At 40.7% G+C, this 19,939-nt stretch overlaps 1 protein-coding gene across 1 annotated transcript in view; it reads left to right on the top strand.

Moving 5' to 3' along the window:
- grm8a (glutamate receptor, metabotropic 8a) overlaps positions 1-19,939 on the top strand; it is a 111,079-nt gene that overhangs the window by 67,836 nt on the left and 23,304 nt on the right. Inside the window, exons 5-7 of the mRNA XM_028400866.1 lie at positions 4,812-5,015; positions 17,386-17,522; positions 18,973-19,119. Of these exons, the coding sequence (XP_028256667.1) occupies positions 4,812-5,015; positions 17,386-17,522; positions 18,973-19,119 (488 nt within the window). The remainder of the gene's footprint in view (positions 1-4,811; positions 5,016-17,385; positions 17,523-18,972; positions 19,120-19,939) is intronic.

Below are 19,939 nucleotides of genomic sequence, written 5' to 3'. Positions count from 1 at the left end.
TCAGCTGAAGCTGTGCTTTTGTTTTGTTTTGCACCTGCATGCATTATGTGCAGAGACAAAACCAATGGATTTCATTGATGTCGCATGGTGTTACGGGCTGCAGACAATGGACAGACTGATCCAATAAAAGCTGCATTGTACTGTACTTTTCACACTGTTCACACACACACACACACGCTCGTCTTCCTCCGGTTTCAACACCTGACGCAATCCCAGGAAACACAGACTGTAGTGTTTTCCCAGTTAGCTCTACTCATAACAGCGAGAGTCGTTTAGCTGTCTCAGGGCAGGATTGCATTTTCTTGCGATATGCTGATTAATGATGCATCATGTCATTTCACATCTCATATAAACAGCAGAGAGAAATACTCATTACCGCTCGGCACATTGATCTATGGCTCAAAGTACAGTACGGGGCCATGCACTTCCTGTGAATGGGAATTTGCGCAAATGCTGAATGCAATTGTGTTTAAGCATGTAGTGATACATCAAAAATACATATTCTTTGTTCAGAAAAACATGAAATACAAACACACTCTATGTAATGAGGTCAGAAGTCTAACTAATAAGTTCTTTTTCAGTTTCTTCTCCTGTGTTACTGAAAAGATAAAAATAAATACCTCTCTTGATTCCCTGTTCCTGCTTTCTATTAGAGTTCATGCTTATAATTTAGGCAAGCAGCTAGCTCAATGAGTTAAAAGATTAATATGTAAGTTAGTACAGTATGAGGTAAATGTAAAATGAAGCACAAGGTAGGTAAACACTGTTAGATCTTTATAGTGAACTCACATTAGCTAAACAGACACAAAAGAATGGAGTATTTTAATCACAAATTTACGTTACTTCTATCTCATTTTTAATGGTGCAAACATTAAGGCAAGTTAACTTAAGATAACTTATATTACTGTAATTTTCACTCACTTGATTTTTCAGTAGATAACACCAAAAAAACTCAAATAAGTCTAAGATCTTCAGACTTAAACTCGACCACACTGTTGTGTTCTCAGTTTTATAATGAAAAAAATGGCGGCATCATGTTCAGCCTTGTGTTATGTAAACATAGCTGGTGCAACAGGACTTACATTAATTAATCTCTTGTTTAGCTTTATTTCTGAACTATTAGCATAATTAGCTCTGTCATTATGGAACATTAAACAGACAGCTCGAGGGCCTTTGTCGATTAGTGACAAAGTGTCCATATTGAGCACAGTTCTAATATACATACTGCTGCTGTCTGGTTCATGTGGCACAAATGACCAAATCCCATAATGTTTGAATCAATATTATTTATCCCTTTGTTTCTCTGTTGCACTTCTGCGCCACACAAATCTGTGTTTATGAACCTCCCTGCCTGCCTGCATGTGTGTTTCAGATACAATTAGCTATGAAACCGGCAGCAAGGTCAATTGATTTTACAGAGATGTCCATATTAGAAGAGTCCCAAGCAGGACAGTGGACAGTCACAAGTGTGTCATAATTGTCTAATGTTTTGTTCACTTATCAATAAAAGAAGTTTACCTGCATACAAAAAGAAGTCACACTTTTACAGCCCTACCGACTGCTTGCAAGAATATCCACAAAACATACTTTTTTGTTGGTGTGCTCATGATTGATGTTGTCTATTTACTCTCATTCCCACATTGTATCATTAAACAACCCTTCCACAGTGATGAGACTGATAAGTCTCTCCATCATCTTCACCCATAGTGAGTATTTTCACACATAGAAGACAGGAACTTACTGTTATTTCAAATATTGAATCAAGACAGAACACTGTTCAGATATTCTTTCAGGTAATGCTGAAATGGTGCATCTGTACTAGTTTAATTGGTGCTGTGCATAGATTAAAGTGCCGGACACGCATCCATGAACTTTTTGTTCAGTTCAAAATCTACATTCATTGTATCGGGTGTCTGTTGCCCAGAGATTAGTTACAAGAGCAGTAAATTGACTCCCAATTGGATCCATCAAAGCACTTAGCCAGTCAGTTAGCTGCATTAGCTTCACCTTGCTGCACTTTTCTATTGGTTTTTGCTTCTGCAGACACAGCACTTGGTTGAGTGTAGGGCTCACCTCACCCTGATGCACACAGGGTTGTGACCAGAGTTAGCAGCATCAATCACAATTCAGGGTAACATCAAAACTGACACAGCTTCAAGTATGCTTTTAGAAAGATGTCTCTAAATCAGAATTAATTATGTATGTTTTACACTATAGCATCTGGTGTGACTGGCAAGAAATAAAGACAAATATATTTGTCTGTGAGGTCTAAAAACTGGGCTTCTGGCCAGAATCTGGCTATGCTAATGAGGACCGCTCTCGTCTCTTTCAGGGACTGCTGAGGTGTGAATGTGTGTAATAATGAATGTTGAGTAGGTTGTTGGCCAAAAGGTGCATGCTTTTGTGCATAAGTAAAGGTTACTGTCATTTGTACTGCTGGTTTTCTAATGAAATGTCAAATTAAAGGCAGTGATACACATAACAGCATGTCGACCTGCTCTGTTGAGCAACAAGTTGTTTTTTTCATGCCAGCTGCCAAGAAATGACTCCAAAAGGTTCTGACCCTCCGTGCAGTCTGTTGCCTTAAGCAGTTTTCCCCCATTTTTTTTTTACCCCCCAAATCTTTTGGATCATCACCCTACAGTGTGTTCTACGTGCTCACAAAATCAATATTGTGTTGCCTGAAAGCAGCTGACTGCAGTCACAGAATGAATAGCTACATGTCTGAAGTGGACAGGCTGGGAAGGTTTGCCCTGAAGAATGAAAGAGGTTGCGCAAGCAGACTTTGGAAGCTTAGAGTGTTGGCTCCAGCTGTCGCCATCTTGGCTGTGACTCCACCACCTGGCTAATTAAAAGAAGGGCAAAAAGGTAGAGCTGAAGCAGGGTGGTGTCTGAGTGGACAGCTCATGGCAAGCCATTCACATCACATTTCCGCCATACTTTAAACAGCGTTTTTTACGTCGTACGCTGCAGAAAACGCCATTTTCACTCATGACGCCGTACAGCGTTTTCTAATATTCTAATGATCTCCGCCCCATAACTTGCTCAGCCACTGCAGTTTACTCTTTATTGGCCTATCAGCAGAGAAGAAGGTCAGACCACACTAATTCATCACCGATCTCCTGTGCCAAAAAGGATCGCTTCGGTCTGGATCATAGAAGACTGTATATATAAGCCATGTTTCATGAAAGAAATAAACTGAATTTTGTTTACAATAGCATTTGTTCACCTTTCTTCTTACTTCTTCTTCTTGTCTTACACACTTAAATCACAGAGAAAAGAACGTATGTTTGCTGACTTTTTTAAATCAGATTGGATTGATTTCCATGTTATTTGACAGACTATCCTGAAGGACACAGCTAGCAAAGTGTGCTAACAACTCAAGAAACGCTTGTTTTCTGATGTGGTTTCACTGTTTGCTTTGATTTTGTCCTGCTGTGTTCCCTTTTTGATTGTTCTTTGGGAGGTTCTGGAAACAAAACTACTTGGCTGTCATGTCCTGTGCTGTCTAAAACATAATGTGTTGCCTGATATGTTGCGACGACACTGGTTCAGTTTGGCTGCAAGCTCCACAGTCTTACACATCACAGTACCTCGGCAGAGTTTGCCTACATGGCCTGGAAACAAAACAGCCTCTTACCTCTTAATCACCACATATCACCATTATCACCAAAAAATGAAGAGAAAACACCTGACAGCCTTCTGTAACTGCAGATTAGATTTCATTCTCAGGATTCCATTAATTCCTCATGGACGCTCGTATTGATTCGAGGCGCCTCTGCTCTTGCTAATTCAACAAGGCCAGTTTGTGTTGCCTGAAGGTGACTGCTACTTTTAGGAAACGGGTGAATATAGTGAAGAGAGAAAGCAGGAATGTGAGAGATAAGGAAGGAGCAAACAATATCTGAAAAACGAAGGGTTTAGTTACAGGAAGAAAGGAAAGTAATAACTAAGCATGTTAAGACCTACGCTGTGGTTCCACTCTTTGAACTTTTTGATGAAAAACAGAGAAAATGAATGTTACACTCAATTACTGGTTTCAATCTTAATGCATCAAGGAGGTTTTATTTTTATTAGCTCATTATGCTAATGAGTCATTGCACAAAACTCTCTCAATAAATTACAATTGTGTGTGTGTACAACTGAGCGTGAGTGTGAGCCATATACTATATGTGTCAGAGGAAGACGAGTGTTGTGTGTTCGAAAAATGCAAATATTCATCACCACTTGATGAACCTAAACATTACCCCGCAGTGATTAATTAGGCTGCTGTAATAAGATAAGCTTAAAGACAAAAACACCACAAACATAGAATATATGTTGTATATAGCATAAAAACAGCTAGAATATAACCAAATTAACCAAACATGCCCGTGTGACCTGAGAATGAAGTGTCTTTTGTCCTCTCCTACCTCTCCCACATACACAGAAATGCCATTATCAGTTGTTCAGAAGATGTAAAGAAGGAACGTGTTGTTCTTTCTTCTGTAACTTTGCTACCAGGGCGAGAATGGACTGAGAGGAGTTATTTGTCACTGTCAGGCTGAGTGCCCCGCTGCCTGTCTGCTGGTCAACCTGCCTCGAACAAAGTTTTCATCTCTCTTTTTCTCTATCTTTGCTCATTTAAAGTTTTTCTCCGTCTAAGCACACTTTTTCTTTTTTTTTGTTTCTTGTCCCTTATAAGGTCTCTCATTATTCTGTCTGTCATTGCTGAACTGTACGTTGTGTTTGCAAATGCTGAATGGGGTTTCTTCCCTTCGTTGTGACTCTTTCTGTTTTGACTGCTTCATCTTCCTCCTCTTTTTTTTTAGGTTTAGAGAAAATTGGCCGTGATTCCAGTTACGAGCAGGAAGGGAAGGTTCAGTTTGTGATGGACGCGGTGTACGCCATGGCCCATGCTCTGCACCGCATGCACCGCGAGCTCTGCTATGGATACCCAGGCCTCTGCCCACGTATGGCCAACAACATCGATGGCAAAGAGCTGCTCAGCCACATTCGCTCGGTCAACTTCAATGGTGAGTTTTCCTCAGAGGTTTCCAGCAAACTGTTTTTCTCCATAGATCAAAAGGTACTAATTACCTCTGACTACAAAAGCTTTGCATATCATAGACAATATTGTGGTTGAGTTTGGACACAAATGAGTTCAAAGGTTGACTCATTGACGCATGCAAATGTTCATGGATACTCAGAAAGGCACACAGCAACAGTGACATCTTCACATAGAAGAATCTCTGTTCAGGCCAGGAAAGACTCAAAACACATAATTTAAAGGTTTCCTATACATCAGAACAGACCTTTAGCAGGATGTGATCACAGAGCATCCCAGAAATAGATTATTTGGTTGATAATATGTCTGCCAGATACAACCTATGGTTACGTTTTTGACAAGGGAAAAATATCACAGTGGACTCTCACTCAGGAGTCTGAGGTCGAGTCCCCTTTACAGCTTGAGCTGTTATGTTTTTACCCAGTGGTTTAGTTTTGCAGATGGGCTGGAAGTAGGGACTATGAATATATCTATAATATCCTTCCTTTTGAGTCTCATCCTAGTAAGTATTCTAAGTTAACAGCATCACTCCAAATCCAAATGTATGCTTTCACACCAGCATAATACAACTGTAATGCATTTTAAACCCTGCCTAATCATACTTTATTCGAGAGCCATGTTGATCAATTCTGGTGATTATTCAGACCATTAAATGCAATTCTGTAATGGTACCCATTGCTAAAGAAGTCAAATGTGTATGAAAAGACACCAAATCAAAGTAAATTGAACTTAATAACTAGATTAGACCAGAACAAACTAACAAGCTTTGCTCAGATGGCAGCTATTGAAACTTTTTAGTTGTTTTTACATATTTTCCATCTGTCCACCTGCATTGTAAAGTATTTGCTGATTCTGATAAGCGCTTATCGTTGTTGCTGTAGACAGATCATCATGAGCGGAAAGGAAACGTTCTCCCGGGTAAAAAGAAAACATCAAAATAAGTGGTTTTCTCTTTTTTTTGTTTGTTAGTTCACTTTTCTTTTGGGATTTCCAAGTTTAGTAAAATTCCTCTGCTGTCACACAGCCCAGCTTTGTCTTGGTGATAAAGCTTGTGGGAAGTGGAGCAGTGCTAGAGTTCCTGTGTTACTGTGCAGTTTTTTGACGTTTTGTGCTACAGTATGTGTGGTAGTGTTTACAACAGGCGTATGTTTCTGTGTAAGAGGGGATTCATCGTTTGAGGTTTAAAGTTCTTTAAATAAGTGTCTTCCTGAATGCTGTACAGTATTCTGGCTGTGTTCATCCAGCCCGACTGACAAAGTCAGCTTGTAGTTTAACAATGCATAACCCAGCTTCTCTGCTAATTTGTATAATCCTTCCCATAAAACATGTCAGGTTGCTTTTCACCTTTAAATGAGCTTGCTTTTTTTCTACACATATTATCTTCTTATAGTTTTGCATCTGCAGTGCTCAGTCATTCATTTCCCCTCTCCTCTCTCTCTTTCTCTCAGCAAGACTTCCTCAACTGTTGACAAATTTTTAAGTGGGTGAAAAACATTTGCTTATTTCCAGAGTAGTCTCAGACATCTCATTTGAATATTTTCTTATTAATCTTCCCTCCCTGATGTGCCGGTACCTGTTGTTTTTGCCTTTTTTTTCTTGTCTTTTCATTTCCTGTGTTCCTGTGTCCGGTATCGTGTGGAATACATAATGTGTGATGAGTTAGAAAGCAGGAGAAACAGAAAACGGGAGGATTACAGGAACTGATTTAGAGCTGAGATTAGAATTGCATGAACGTTTGGAGTGCAGAATATGTGTCGGTGTTTGTTATCTGTGTCTGTCATTGCTAGAAGTGTCACAAAAGCAATTCGCAGACAGGCACTGATTGCTCTTTCATACCGCGACAGCAGGTTTGTGCTCAGCTGTGATTCTCAGTTATTTCTGCCCTGGAGGGGAGAGAAATCATCCCATAACCACAAGGTCACCAACTTTATCCCCAGATGAATCACTGAGCTCCTCTCACTCACTGGAAGCTGCCCTACACAGAACGAGCAGGGAGTGACCCAGCCAGCATGGAGAGTAAAAAGCTAGATTAGATAGAGCTAAAGTAATATTTAATGTCGAAGGCATGCCATCCTCAGTATGTTCTGGAAAAGAGCATCAGCTAGAGTGCAGTTGCTGCACGGCCCTGCAGTGTCAGTTAGTGGTGGAATTCTTCGATGCATCGCAATCCAGCCGTGGACAATTCTGAATCCATTATTAAATGTTAAAGTATCGGTAATCTAAATTTAAAATAACGTGAATTACATGGAACAAAAAGGCAAAAATGTAATGTGCAGCACAAGGTCACACAGATACTTTACTGGGATGGACACAACCAATCATGGCTGAGCAGGGGTTGTCCTAACCCATTTGTCCTAACCATTGACAGTAAAAACTATGGACAGAGCTTCCGTGACGTCACCCGTTTGTTTCTGAAGAGCCGTTTTGAGGCTCCGTGGGAGGCAGAAGCAGGAAACTCGCTCTGTGATATGGCAACCACCTGTCACTCAAAGGTAATAAATATGTGTAATTTTAAGTCCGAATATAATTAAAACAATTGAGTTGTAAAAAAAAAAATCACCCCCCATACAGATGAGATTTGAGACCAGAAGGGTTTTTTGTACCAGGCTGTAAACGTGTTCATTTCTGCTGTGAAATCTGCCATTTTAACATGGGAGTCAATGGGAAATGACTCGCTTCGGGAGCCAGCCCCCATCAGTTGCGGCATGAACTACCAGTTTTGACACTTCCACATGGGCTTCCAGTTTGAGCCCCGAAGGCTGCAGCTTGATCCTAACACTGCTGCAAAGGTCTTTAATAACACCGATGTCCCACTCTCTCCTGAATGTTTTTTTTGTGTATGTGAATTACATTTTAGAAAACAAAGAATTAATTTTTTTTCTATAAAATTCAGTCCTATTTTGGTACAGTGAAAACATTTTGTTTTGTCTGAATAAGCTAGGACATATTTACATTTTTATTTATCACATTAGTGATAACTGAGTGAAGGAAAAAATATATGTTGCTTAATTGTTTCCAGATGCATCATGACTTACGTGAAAAATTCCCACCCCTAGTGTCAGTCTCTAGTACAACGATGTATAAAGTTCAACATAAATAAGTACTGGTACATTCCATGTGTATGTTTCCCTTTCCCTTCTACTTTCCATGCTTGAGTGTGACATTATTGTCAAGATCATAAATGTACTAAATCCATCATGTCAGGTGTGCTTGGGGCCAAACTACAGGTAGCTCTGTCCATGTGAGGAAGTACTGGCAGGTATGGGTGTAGCTTTTTATGTATATATTCCCCTCACAAATGCCAAAATTGTGGCCAATAAAGGTGTTTTATTTTCCTTTTGATTTAGGTAATTAGTATGCCACAAAAGAAGGGGGCAATAACATGTTTGTCAGGATGTTCTTATTGCACCTGATCACAGGGAAAAATGTATTTCTTAGGTTATCAATACAAGCGAGATGTTCCACAACCAAAGCAAGACAGAAGACACCTGCAGCAAGATCTTTTTAGTGTCTTTTGGTACTTAACAGTAGTTAGGTTGTTTGCTTGATGTGTTTAGGGTCAACATGACATTGATAACACTAAAGAATGGGCAAAGGGAAGAGGGTAGCTTGAGCTTCATCTCTCTCTCAATCTCTCTCTCTCTCTCAATAAGTCAAAGTTGCTGGAGCATGGATTCTCTTTCTCTGTGTTCCCTGTGGATCCATACCAATTCACCTTTTCAGTCACTGCATGAGGGAACAAGACAGAGTGAGGAAGAGGGGGTAGTTTCGAGTTGTTAGGGCAGTGATTCTTCTCTTGTTGAATCTAAACCAAGTCAAGTTAACTTAATAACAGGTAAGAGTGACAGAGAACAGAGGCGAACAAAAAAAACAAAAAGATCATCTGTGTTTTTGAGCAGTTCTTTGAGGGGCATTTACCCAGCTATAAGGTGGTTGTAGATTACTTTACTCGGCTTTAACAGATTATTTTGAAATGACTCATATTTGTGAGCAACAAATATACAAAATACCTGAAATCACTCAGTAGAATTACCTCACACATCACTGCACTGGCACATGCACACTACAGAGGTTGGTGCATTGCAGAGCAAATAAGACGGACAATAAGGAAACCCAGCCTGGAGCAGCAACCACACACCGTGCTTTTATTTGTCTGCAAGTTTATTGGCTTGTCCAGGCAAACACACACACACATACACACTCATTCATATAAAAACATGCAGACAAACACAGGCTAATGCACACCCACACACATAGCAATGTTGTTAAGAAAAATGGAACCAACACTTAAATAAAGCATTTTTTTGTTGCAAAATAGCAAAGGCGGTAGCTTCTGTTCTCGCTTTTATCACTGCAGAGGGAGCAATATTTAGTCAACAGACTGCAGTGTCATGCTGCGATGGGCAACAATCAGCAATCAAAAAATGTGAAATGAAACAATGACAGAATGTGATACTGTCTGTTGAATCAGGGATGCCTGATTACCACCCACCCTGCAAAGACACCAGAGTGCTCTTGACCCAAAATTCAAAACCCAAAAAACTTTTTTCAGGAAAAATAAGATAAATATGCAAAAACATGTTAAATAGAACCAAACATCACACACAGACTAACTTCTACTGGCTTTGTCAGATGTAAGTTCTTCACAGAAACCTTTTCAAATAACGACCTTGCTAACGTTTTACTCTGCTCAGTGGCTCCTGTGTTCTTTTCATTGCTCCCCAAAGACTCATCAACTGATCACTGCAGTTTGTGCATGTTTTCCTAAAGGTTTACAGTGCAGCATCTGAACAGTATTCATCCTGACAGTAGGCAAGCGGACACATTTTTAGCACAGTACTTTGTAAATACTTTAGTGGACAGAACTGCAGTGCAGAACATTGGCAGGATATGATAATATAAAAAATACAATAAGTAAAAGCCAAAAAGTTAAATAAAAACAACTGGCGTTCTTATGCAAAGCCCAGCTTAAAAGGTGGGTTTTGAGTTTACATTTGAATAAATCTACATTTCCAGCAGCTCTCAGGTCAGTCAGGCAGACTGATGGGACAACTAAGCTAGCTTAGAATCTGGGACCTTTTTTGTGGAGTTTGCACGTTCTCCCTGTGCCTGTGTGGGTTTTCATTCGGGTGATCCAGCTTCCTCCCACAATCTAAAGATGTGCTTGTTAGATTACTTGGTGATTGGTAAATTGCCTGTAGGTGTGAGTGTGAATGGTTGTTTGTCTGTGGACATTGCCCTGTGATGGACTGGGTGTACGCCGCCTCTCACGTAGATAGCTAACCCTGTACTACAGGACAAAGCGGGTTCAGAACACGGATGGATGGACTCATGTAGCATTAAGCTGTTTACTTGGTCTCCATTTCTAGATTGAAATTTAGTTGTTAATATCAGAACCAAAGTCAGTTGTGAGCCACCTTCTGTGAGGAAATAAAGTCAGAGATAGCAGAAAGTGCTGCCTGTTTTGTCAGTCAGTGTTTTGTGTGTGTGTTTTCCATTCAGCTCTTATCACTGCCAGGCTGTATCTCCTGCCGAGAGACAAGATGGACAGTCACATGGGAACCAACTTGCACTAATTAGAAGGGCTTGACTTTGAGAAGATGAACCGTATACCTGGCTGAACTGCCCTGTGGTGATGTGAGGAAGGAGCCGGCCAGATGGGAGGGATGGAGCTCACTTTTTTATATTGACCTCAGAGAGAACGAGGGAGCTGGATAGTACTGGAGCAGAAACTCACCCAGAGATGATGAACTTGACCAGATATTAATGATCATGGCAAGGGGAAAAGGGAGCAAAGGAGACAGAGGGTTAGAGGGAGTCTATCTGGACATAATGACCTTGGATGGAGAGAAAAAGCATATGGAGAAGAGACAAGGGAGGTAGGCAAGTGGAAAGAGACCACAGGGCACAGATGGACGTCTGGCTGAAAGAACGTGAAAGTTTGTTGGCTAAGAAACTGGCTTAGAACAATGAGAAAAATGTGTGTGGGGTGAGAGAGATAAAAGAAAGATGAACTATTCTGGCCAATAACAGCTTTAGATTGGAGAAAACAGCCAGAGAAGAAAGAGTCATCTGCGGTGTGTCCATTCAGTGAGGAAAGAAAAATGAAGAGAAGCACTGGGTGCAGTGAGAGCAAAAAAAATGTAATGGTTGAAGAGTAAAATGACCTTCAACAGGGACGACAGAGACACAGAGACAATGTGCTGACTGGGATACATCAAACTTAAATTTTGGCTTGGTGACCTCGACGAGCAAGAGAAGCATGATGAGGATGAATTTGATGTTATATGCAGGGTGACATTAAAGGAAATGAGAGGGAGAAAGTCTAAAAACACAGACAGCTCTCCTGGGTCAGGGCAACCACGAGACAGAGAGGATGGAAAGACGAACAGTGTTTTGGTTTCATATTCAAACTTCATCCAATCCAGAGTAGCTGGAAATGGTGATCTTTTGGATATTGGTCCAAAGTGTAGCTGCCTACAGTAGCTCTGAACATAATATTGAACATGATGACTGTAGCGCTATATGTGCTAGTGTGCTGAAAATGGAACTACGAGCATGCTAACCTATTATATAACTTACAGCTACCTCGGCTCCTTATGTTCTGGCATCTGTCTTCTCTGTTGGGAAATGCAGACGACAATTAAGTACCTGTGTTAAAAGCAGTTAGCTTAGCTTAGCATGAAGCCTGGAAGTCATCTGGTTAAAAGTAACTAGACCTAGAAGACATCTTTATGCATTAACTCTTTGCAAGAGAGCAAACTGCTGCTTTAAGTTATGCCATAATCAGAGGCCAGCAGGCGAGGCAGGCAACTGCTTGTGTGTTGTGTCCCGCATAAACACACAAATATGCAGCCATAGAAATGCATACATGTGCTCTGTTTTCAAGAACTTTCTACATTTTTCTGGTGAGGATGGGCTGATATTCTACAGTATTTCATGCTGTCATAAACACAACAGACTCACACATTGTCTGCTACTGACCACCTGCTGCCCCCATGCAGCCAGTAGTAAGGAGATTACATACATACATTCCTGTCCTGTCCAGGTAGTGACATCTTACCTGCACATTCCATAAGAAGCTTTGTATATATATATTAGGCAGCTGTGGTGGGACAGGCTTTAATGAAATGGTGAGGAGTGTGCACACGACCTGACACATAGACTGACAGCTTGAGTCATATATATTCCATATAGTGTAGACTCTCGTCTCCTCAGTGTTACACATTGTCACTGAAATAAGCTAGTTTGGGTTTTTTTTGCAGAGGGGATCATTTGCTGAATATAATTTCAGATAAGAAAAATTGAATAAGAATAGGTAGATATAAAAGCAATCAGACAGAAAGTGAACACAGCAGACAGGTAGACATGTTGCCACATAAACAGAATAGGAATTGAAATGAGTTTGAGAAAATGAGAGACAGGAATAATAAACTGTTGTTGCATATCCAACAGCAGTGAAGCTCACATCTTCTGGTTTTTTTTTTACATATTTTTTTGTCAGGAATGCGCTGGTGATGGAGATTAGATTTAACCAGATATAATACAATTTTGTCAGCAGCAGGCAGGAAAACACAAGCACACCTAATCAGCTCGCTGATGGGCTGATGCATGTGCGTCTTTTTTACTTTAATGCTGCGCTGCGCCTGCATGTTGTGATGGATGGACGTGGTCGGGAACGTGAGAAGAGCTAAGGAGTGATGGAGAGACCATGAATACTGTAGGAATATGTATGTTTTTGCTATAATAATGTACGTGTGTGCATGCCTGTCCAAAGGCCATCCAGCAGTAATGAGGGTGCACATGCTCCCAAACAGCCTCATAATCTATTATCTGTGCCGCTCCTGCTCCTCTCTTTTTGTCTGCCAACTTTGGTAATGCAGCTCTTTGTTTCTTGTTTTGTTTATTTCTCCTCTCCCCTGGCTTTCATTCCCCCTAAATTGTATTTCTACCTTCAGTTCAGGCTCTTTTGTCTCTTTTGATCAACTTAATATGGCCCTCTGCCCGTGTTTTTATCGCATTTTCTCGTCTCTCTCTTTTTCCCATTTTCTCACACACTACGGGGAATAAAGATCACGACACAAATATTAGCCCCTTAAATTAGTTTTTTGTAATTACTGGACATCACTGGCTCTTATTTTTAGAATCAAATCTTGGCTGTCTTTGAGACCCGAGGACTTGTATGCTATGAATACCTGTATGAACTTTAGAAATAGTGTCACCCACAGGTAAAGGTGTATATTTGAGCATTATGTCCACCTTGTGTTAATTGTTAAAAGCATTTCTGTCCCCTGCTGTATCTTTTTCTTGTTCTTTTATCTGCTGTTTCTCTCAAATCTTCCTGTCTGTTGTTTCTGCTCAGACGAGGCAAAGAGTGATAACCAGAGAGATGACATAGAGTGGAGGAGGAGGGAAAAGAGGGTGAAAATGTGTAGTTTTTGAACCGAAGAGCAGCAGGATGAAGCAAAGAGGGGCAAAAATATGCTTTGAACAGGAGGGTAAAGGGAAACAGCTGTTGTGGAAGGATGGGGGCTTGGCCACGAGGATAGTTTTACAGCAAAGCGGTTCAGAAAATACAGCAAAATACTGTATGTGAGAAAATTCACAAATAGTAGAATCTGAGTTAACCTGTTGCTTATATTCAGGTGCCTCCTCCGCTGGTGACCACTGTGAAAAGGGTTTAGTATTGTTTTTGTCTCCAGGATGAATTCAGGCTTCATTATCACTTCGCTTCTGTCATTTCATATTCTCTTTTTGTGCTTCGTTCACTGTCTGCTCGCTGTGTCGTTCTCTCCTATTAGTGCCATCGATTCACGGCACACAGATGGGAGCCTGTTGGCAAAAACTCAGAAAACACACACACACACAGACCCATGTTTTATTAATGCATGCTGCAGTGTAGTTTTTTTTATTTTTCTCTGCATCATAAACATTTAGTCTTTGGTATGAAGACTTGCTATTTATCCTCTAGTGTTTCCAAAGTGAACCAGGCAAAGCTGTGGGCTTTTCTAACAGCCCGTCTGCTTGTTCGTCTCTCACGTCATTTCTTTCTTTCTGCCCATTTTCTCTAGCAGGCAGAGATCGCTTAGCCCCTCAACTTCCATCTGCCTTCTCCTGTCCTTGTCAGCCAGGGAGGTTTTAACGCTAATTGAGATTCTCACACATTCTTTCTACCTCTTGCATTCTTTCATTTGGAGTTTTCTGGGGTTCAGTTTTCACCCTCATTCTACTGTCTCTTAATGCTTACATTTAAAGCGTTCCCACAGACCTGCTTATATTTTCCTCTGTCATTAATGTCTTTGTTTTACTCATCATATTTGTAAAGGTTTGAGGCAATACCCCCCCCCCCTTGCTTTTTTTATGTATTTTTTTTATTGCAAATCAATTCGTCATCTCTTCTCCTGCACCTTTATAACTGATTCCCTCCTCTGTCTGCCTTAGTCTCCCTCTGCAACTTCATTTCAGAAGATAAACCTGAATTCACAATGCGTGAAATCTTCCATTCATTATCAGATATTCTTTTACATTATTGAAGTGAAAAGGTCATGACCCGAGGAAAAGTTGTGTGATTTTTGTAGCTGCAGAGCGATGCCTCTGGCAGGAGGGGAGGTTGTATCTTGCCAGAGTAACACTTCTGTAGAGACTGTGCTGCTGCAGCTGCTAGGAGATGAACCAGGGAGTTGAAATAAGTCAATGAAAATGTTTACAAGTGCACACACATATACCCACACACAGAGATGTAGCTATTCCTCTGTAGCTCAATCTGAGTCGCTAACTCAAATAATGTAGTTATGCTAACCTGCATCTTTGTACTTCCTGCTTCAGGTAATATTTTTTTGCAGTGGTGCATCTTCGTTTAAGTAGCAGAACATGATAGATATCACTACAGGATGAGGTGGAGGTGTGTTGCCAGGGTGACGGGTGAGTCATATATTTTTCAAGGTCAGGCGAGCAAAAGCAGAAAGTTGTGTACAAGCTGTCACCGCCACTGCATGAACACAGTCACAGTTGTGTCTTTGCGTCATCTAGTAGATTCAACCCTGTTGACACCATCTCCCCTGCCCTAGGCTTTCCATGTATGCATGCAAAAAGGCTGAAGGAATAACGATGGAGGAACCTTTCATGGGGTCGCCCATAGCAATCACTGACTCATCTGCACAAACTCTCATATTTTGTTATGCTATGGCTATGGCTAAGAAAATGGAATGTACAATGTGGCGTGGCAGATTTGAAAAGTTCTGCCAAGATGGCGGAAGCCTCCCACAGTGGGCTCCAGGAGCGGATCTGGTTAAAACAAACAGCTCATTTTTTGTTGTTTTTGGTCGCAGGATTCTTTAAAGTAAATTAAAACAAGTCTGTTTTTACAGCTTCTGCTTTTGAGAAATGGTGTAAATTTGGTCATTTTCCTCCTAAAAAAATCACATGCCTTTGTCCCACATATACTCTAAAAGGTATAATTGTTTTTAATTTTTCCACTGGAAATATGTTGAATAAACAAAACAAACCCCCACACAGCCTGGCCATGCATCTCTCAAATGAAAACATTAATCAGGATGATGAGGGGTTGTCAGCTGCCTGTTTTTCCAACATACTGGCTTTTTAATGCCAGCTCCTGTCAAGAATATTGTACATGTGTTTGTAGTCATTTGTGTTGCTTTTAAAAGTGTCTTTATCTACCTTACTTACAAATTGCCAACAGATGGCACAAAGCTATGAGATTGTATAATCATTTTCTACTCAAGGTAACCACAGCTTCCAGAGGAAATAGTTTCTGCTCCTCATAATGTAAAGTACCCGCCAGCATGTCTCCACTTTGAAACACAGCTTTAGTGACTGCATTCCTGCATTGTTTTTAAGAGGCTTGATTGGTGTGAAAGGAAAATTACAAGAAAAAAACATGATATTTTCATTTGAGTGACATTAACCTCCTGCTTTGGGCGTTGGTTGTAGTCTGGCCCATCGAATAGTTGATATAAGCCTGTGTACTCAGGTTTCCAGGGCTGGTTGCTAAGGTGCTGCTGTTAGCTAAATATGCTGCTTTTTTTGCCTATTCCTTTATATTAGGCTGCATACCAGCTAGTGCAAAGGGTAACAAAAGGCTGACATTAGGAGGCTGGAGGGATAAGGATCCAGCCACATCACTGAACTTTAAGCCAGGATTTGGTCTTTATTGCACTTTCAAAGGATGCTTGTTTAGGATTAGGATTAATTTTAGAGTCAACATCATGTCATCGGGGTTATTATGGCACTGTATGCTGGCGAGGTCCAGAGAATGGACGACGCTGGATTCACCAGTTCAGTGATGTGCACATCATTGAGTGCCTGTCTGTGTTTACCTTTGTGAAAGAAAGTCAAAGTTGGAGGCATAATAGTACAGTTAGATAACTCTTACTGAAATGTGGACCTTATTCCTAATTTGTGGCATCAATGAGAAGTTGAGACGTTTACTTTTGTCTCCTTATCGATTCTCTCTCCTCCCATTCATCTTCCTTACACTCTCTCAATGAAGGCCAATTCCTGCTTATTCTCTGTCTTTTACCCATTATGTGTGGACCCCTCATTATTTCTGTTCGTAGAGAATTTTGTTCTCTCCTCCCTGTTTCTTCCTCCTTCCCCACTTGTTTAAATGTATTTCTGTTTTTATTGTGAGTGCTACCTTTTTTCCTCTCTCATGATTCACACGTTTGCTTCTAACTGTTTTTATACTATAATTCCCTATCATCCCTCTATATCCATGGCATATTGTGCTCATGTGAAATTTCCATTATGCAGTGCTTTCTGCACATTTACTTGGTCACTGGATTTCTTGTATGATATGTCGGAAATTTGATTGTATCACCACATTAAAGAATGGTTGAGAGACAAAGAGAGAGAGAGGAGGATAAAAAGTTTGTGTTGTGCCTAGAAGACTAGATCTTAAAGGGGCATACATGAGTGTACATATTCAGTAACACCACACACACACAGCTGCATGCAGGTACAAGAGTGTAGACCAGGGTGCTATGACATCGGAAAGTCACCAGTTCACCACCATTTGGCCCAACAAAAAGCCATCTTATAATATTTTTAATAAATTTCTTGATACCATGTTAGCATAGCCAGAACCTCTAACCTTTACACTCTTTGTTTGTGTTGAGGAAATGCAGCTAGAGGATGCATTTTCACATATTTACCGTAATCAAAAATGTTTCAACCAAATCCCATTTCACTTTGATTTTTGATTTTTACTTCTCAGAAGTTCTGCTCATTCCTGTAATAAACTGAGATGCAGCAAAACCGAAACGTAACAGCAATCCATTAAATGTGAAGGTCGACGCTTTTGTTTTGACTTGTTGCAGGAAGTGCTGGTACACCAGTAGTTTTCAACGAGAACGGCGACGCTCCTGGAAGATACGACATCTTCCAGTACCAGATCACCAACAGATCAACTGAGTACAAAGTCATCGGCTCCTGGACCAATAAACTACACCTCAAAGTGAGATTTTCCAACACACACGCATTGCATATGAGCACATAGAAAAATAATCATATACGTATTTCTTTGATTAACATTTTTGTTCTGGTTCATCCATCTTTTTTATGACCGTCAGTGACTTCTGTGTAATAATGAAAAAAATGCCTTCACAGTAATCCGAAATATATTTTTGATTTGAGTGGTTTATTGAAGCTTGTGAGATATTTATATTTATAATACACAATGTATATGATGCAGAAGCCTCGTCCTAGTTTCCCTGCTCACACACATGCATGCACACAAACTCCTGGAGCATGCTGAAGTGCTCAGAGTTATAAATCCACCCAGGACTTCATTAGAAAGGCCGGTTGACAGATGAGAAGACTAATAGACACAAAATGCTTTCTGGCTGATGGACGGCTTGGCTGACTGTGAGAGAGAGAAAACAACTGCAGCAACACAAAGGACAACACACATTTGAGACACACATGATTGGACACTTTGACAGTTGACAGATTAACAGATGTATTTAATTAGTTTAACAATCCGGCTGGGTGTGAAGGCGTGGGGGGGTGCTGTGACTGCAGCAGGTGGAAATTTCCGGTAGAAAGAAAAGTTAAAATATTTATTGTTTCACTTTGGTAATTAATGCACAAGACGTCCACTGTGGTGTGTTCGGGTCCATATTTTATGGTTTTGTTAGTGTCTGTGTCTTTCAGTTTGTGTGTCAGTGATCAAATCAAGTCCACTGTCTCCATCCCTGACGAGTTTTTTCTCCCTCAACTAGTTTTTGTTGGCCTGGTACTCAGTTGCTGTTTAAAACAGTAATGCTCCATTTTATTCATCACCCTGGGCAATGGTTGAACCTCAGGGACCCGACATAATGACAGACTTCATTACAAACACACATAGCTTCAAATTAGCACACACAAACACAGAAAGTCACACATAAGGAACAGCTCAGGGATTCACTGTAACGCCAGCATGACACAAGCACAAACAAACAACACACACACACACCCACACACAAGGAAATACAGATGGCCTATTTGTGCCAGATCTGATTATGGTCTGATTGCCGGCTTCCAGACTAGCTAGTGTTAGTTTTGTGCCTGGCAGCACTCAGGAAAATGATCAGAGGATCCGCTTGCGCTAATTGCTCACCAAGATACCCTGAAGACATACTTACTGCAGGTACAGAGAAAAGTGAGTGGTACAGGACTGTTAACACATGATAATGTCAACTTCAGCAGATGGCTGACAATCTTTGTGGTGTATTATGTCCCATCCTAGGAGGCAAACTTTTATTTTGCTGTTTGAATACACAAATAATTACTTTTCTCCTCCTCTCCTCTCCTCTCCTCTCCTCTCCTCTCCTCTCCTCTCCTCTCCTCTCCTCTCCTCTCCTCTCCTCTCCTCTCCTCTCCTCTCCTCTCCTCTCCTCTCCTCTCCTCTCCTCTCCTCTCCTCAGGTGGATGCCATGCGTTGGAGGACGGGTGACCCATCTCTGCCGGCCTCTGTATGCAGCATCCCGTGCCGCGCTGGTGAAAGGAAGAAAGTAGTGAAGGGTGTGCCATGCTGCTGGCACTGTGAGCGCTGTGAGGGATATCACCATCAGGTCTGAAATGGAAAATATCTTATTTCTCAAAACAATTAAATGGATTGCACTTCCATTGCACTGTATTGTCATTTTAGTTTGTTTGAACTTACTTTCCAAACAGCTATCCAGGGTAACCTGCCATAGTAGTATGTAAAAACATGCAGTGGTTAAGTGTACTCATAATGGCCTTAACATTTTATTTTTTTTCAATTAGTGCACTAAACATATTCAATTAATGGTGACACTTGATTAAGGATGTCCTGCATCTGATTTAAAACTCTTTCAAATTTCAGAGCAGTAAATTTCTAGAACAAAACTGGATAATGATGACCTCAACTTTATGCAAATGAGGGGCGGCCCAACACTAACATGTTAGTTGTTGCTAACATGTTAGTGTCTCCATGCACCTGCTCCACACAGCTGTTATCTACTTGCTCCACAGTTCAAATCTGTATTTCTTTCCCTCAAATCATTTCAGGCAATCAAAAAGACCGAGCCACTTAGGTGGCCCATTTGAAATTTATATATGCAGGAAGAACCCCACAGATGCTATTAAAGCAAATGGAAGTACGTAATTCGAGGTGAGGGAAAGGGTCTGATCGCACATTATAAAGATACATCCCCCCATGTTAATTATATCATCGTCAGGGACAATTTGGCAGCCCATCATCCTTCTTATTAAGTTAGAAAAATCCTTAAGCGACGAGTCCATGTGCAAAGAGTTCCCTCACTCAGGAAGCAATAGAAGGAAAAAGAAAATATCAGTCATAACAGCGGGAGTTGATGCTCATCAGAGCAGGCAGTCAATACTCATTCTGCAGAAACACATGTTTGCTGT

This window comes from Parambassis ranga, chromosome 2 (genome assembly GCF_900634625.1).
Source record: "Parambassis ranga chromosome 2, fParRan2.1, whole genome shotgun sequence".
In the NCBI taxonomy this organism is placed as follows: domain Eukaryota; kingdom Metazoa; phylum Chordata; class Actinopteri; family Ambassidae; genus Parambassis; species Parambassis ranga.
The sequence above is the reverse complement of the archived record's forward strand: the minus strand, read 5'-3'. Positions and strand labels throughout refer to the sequence as shown.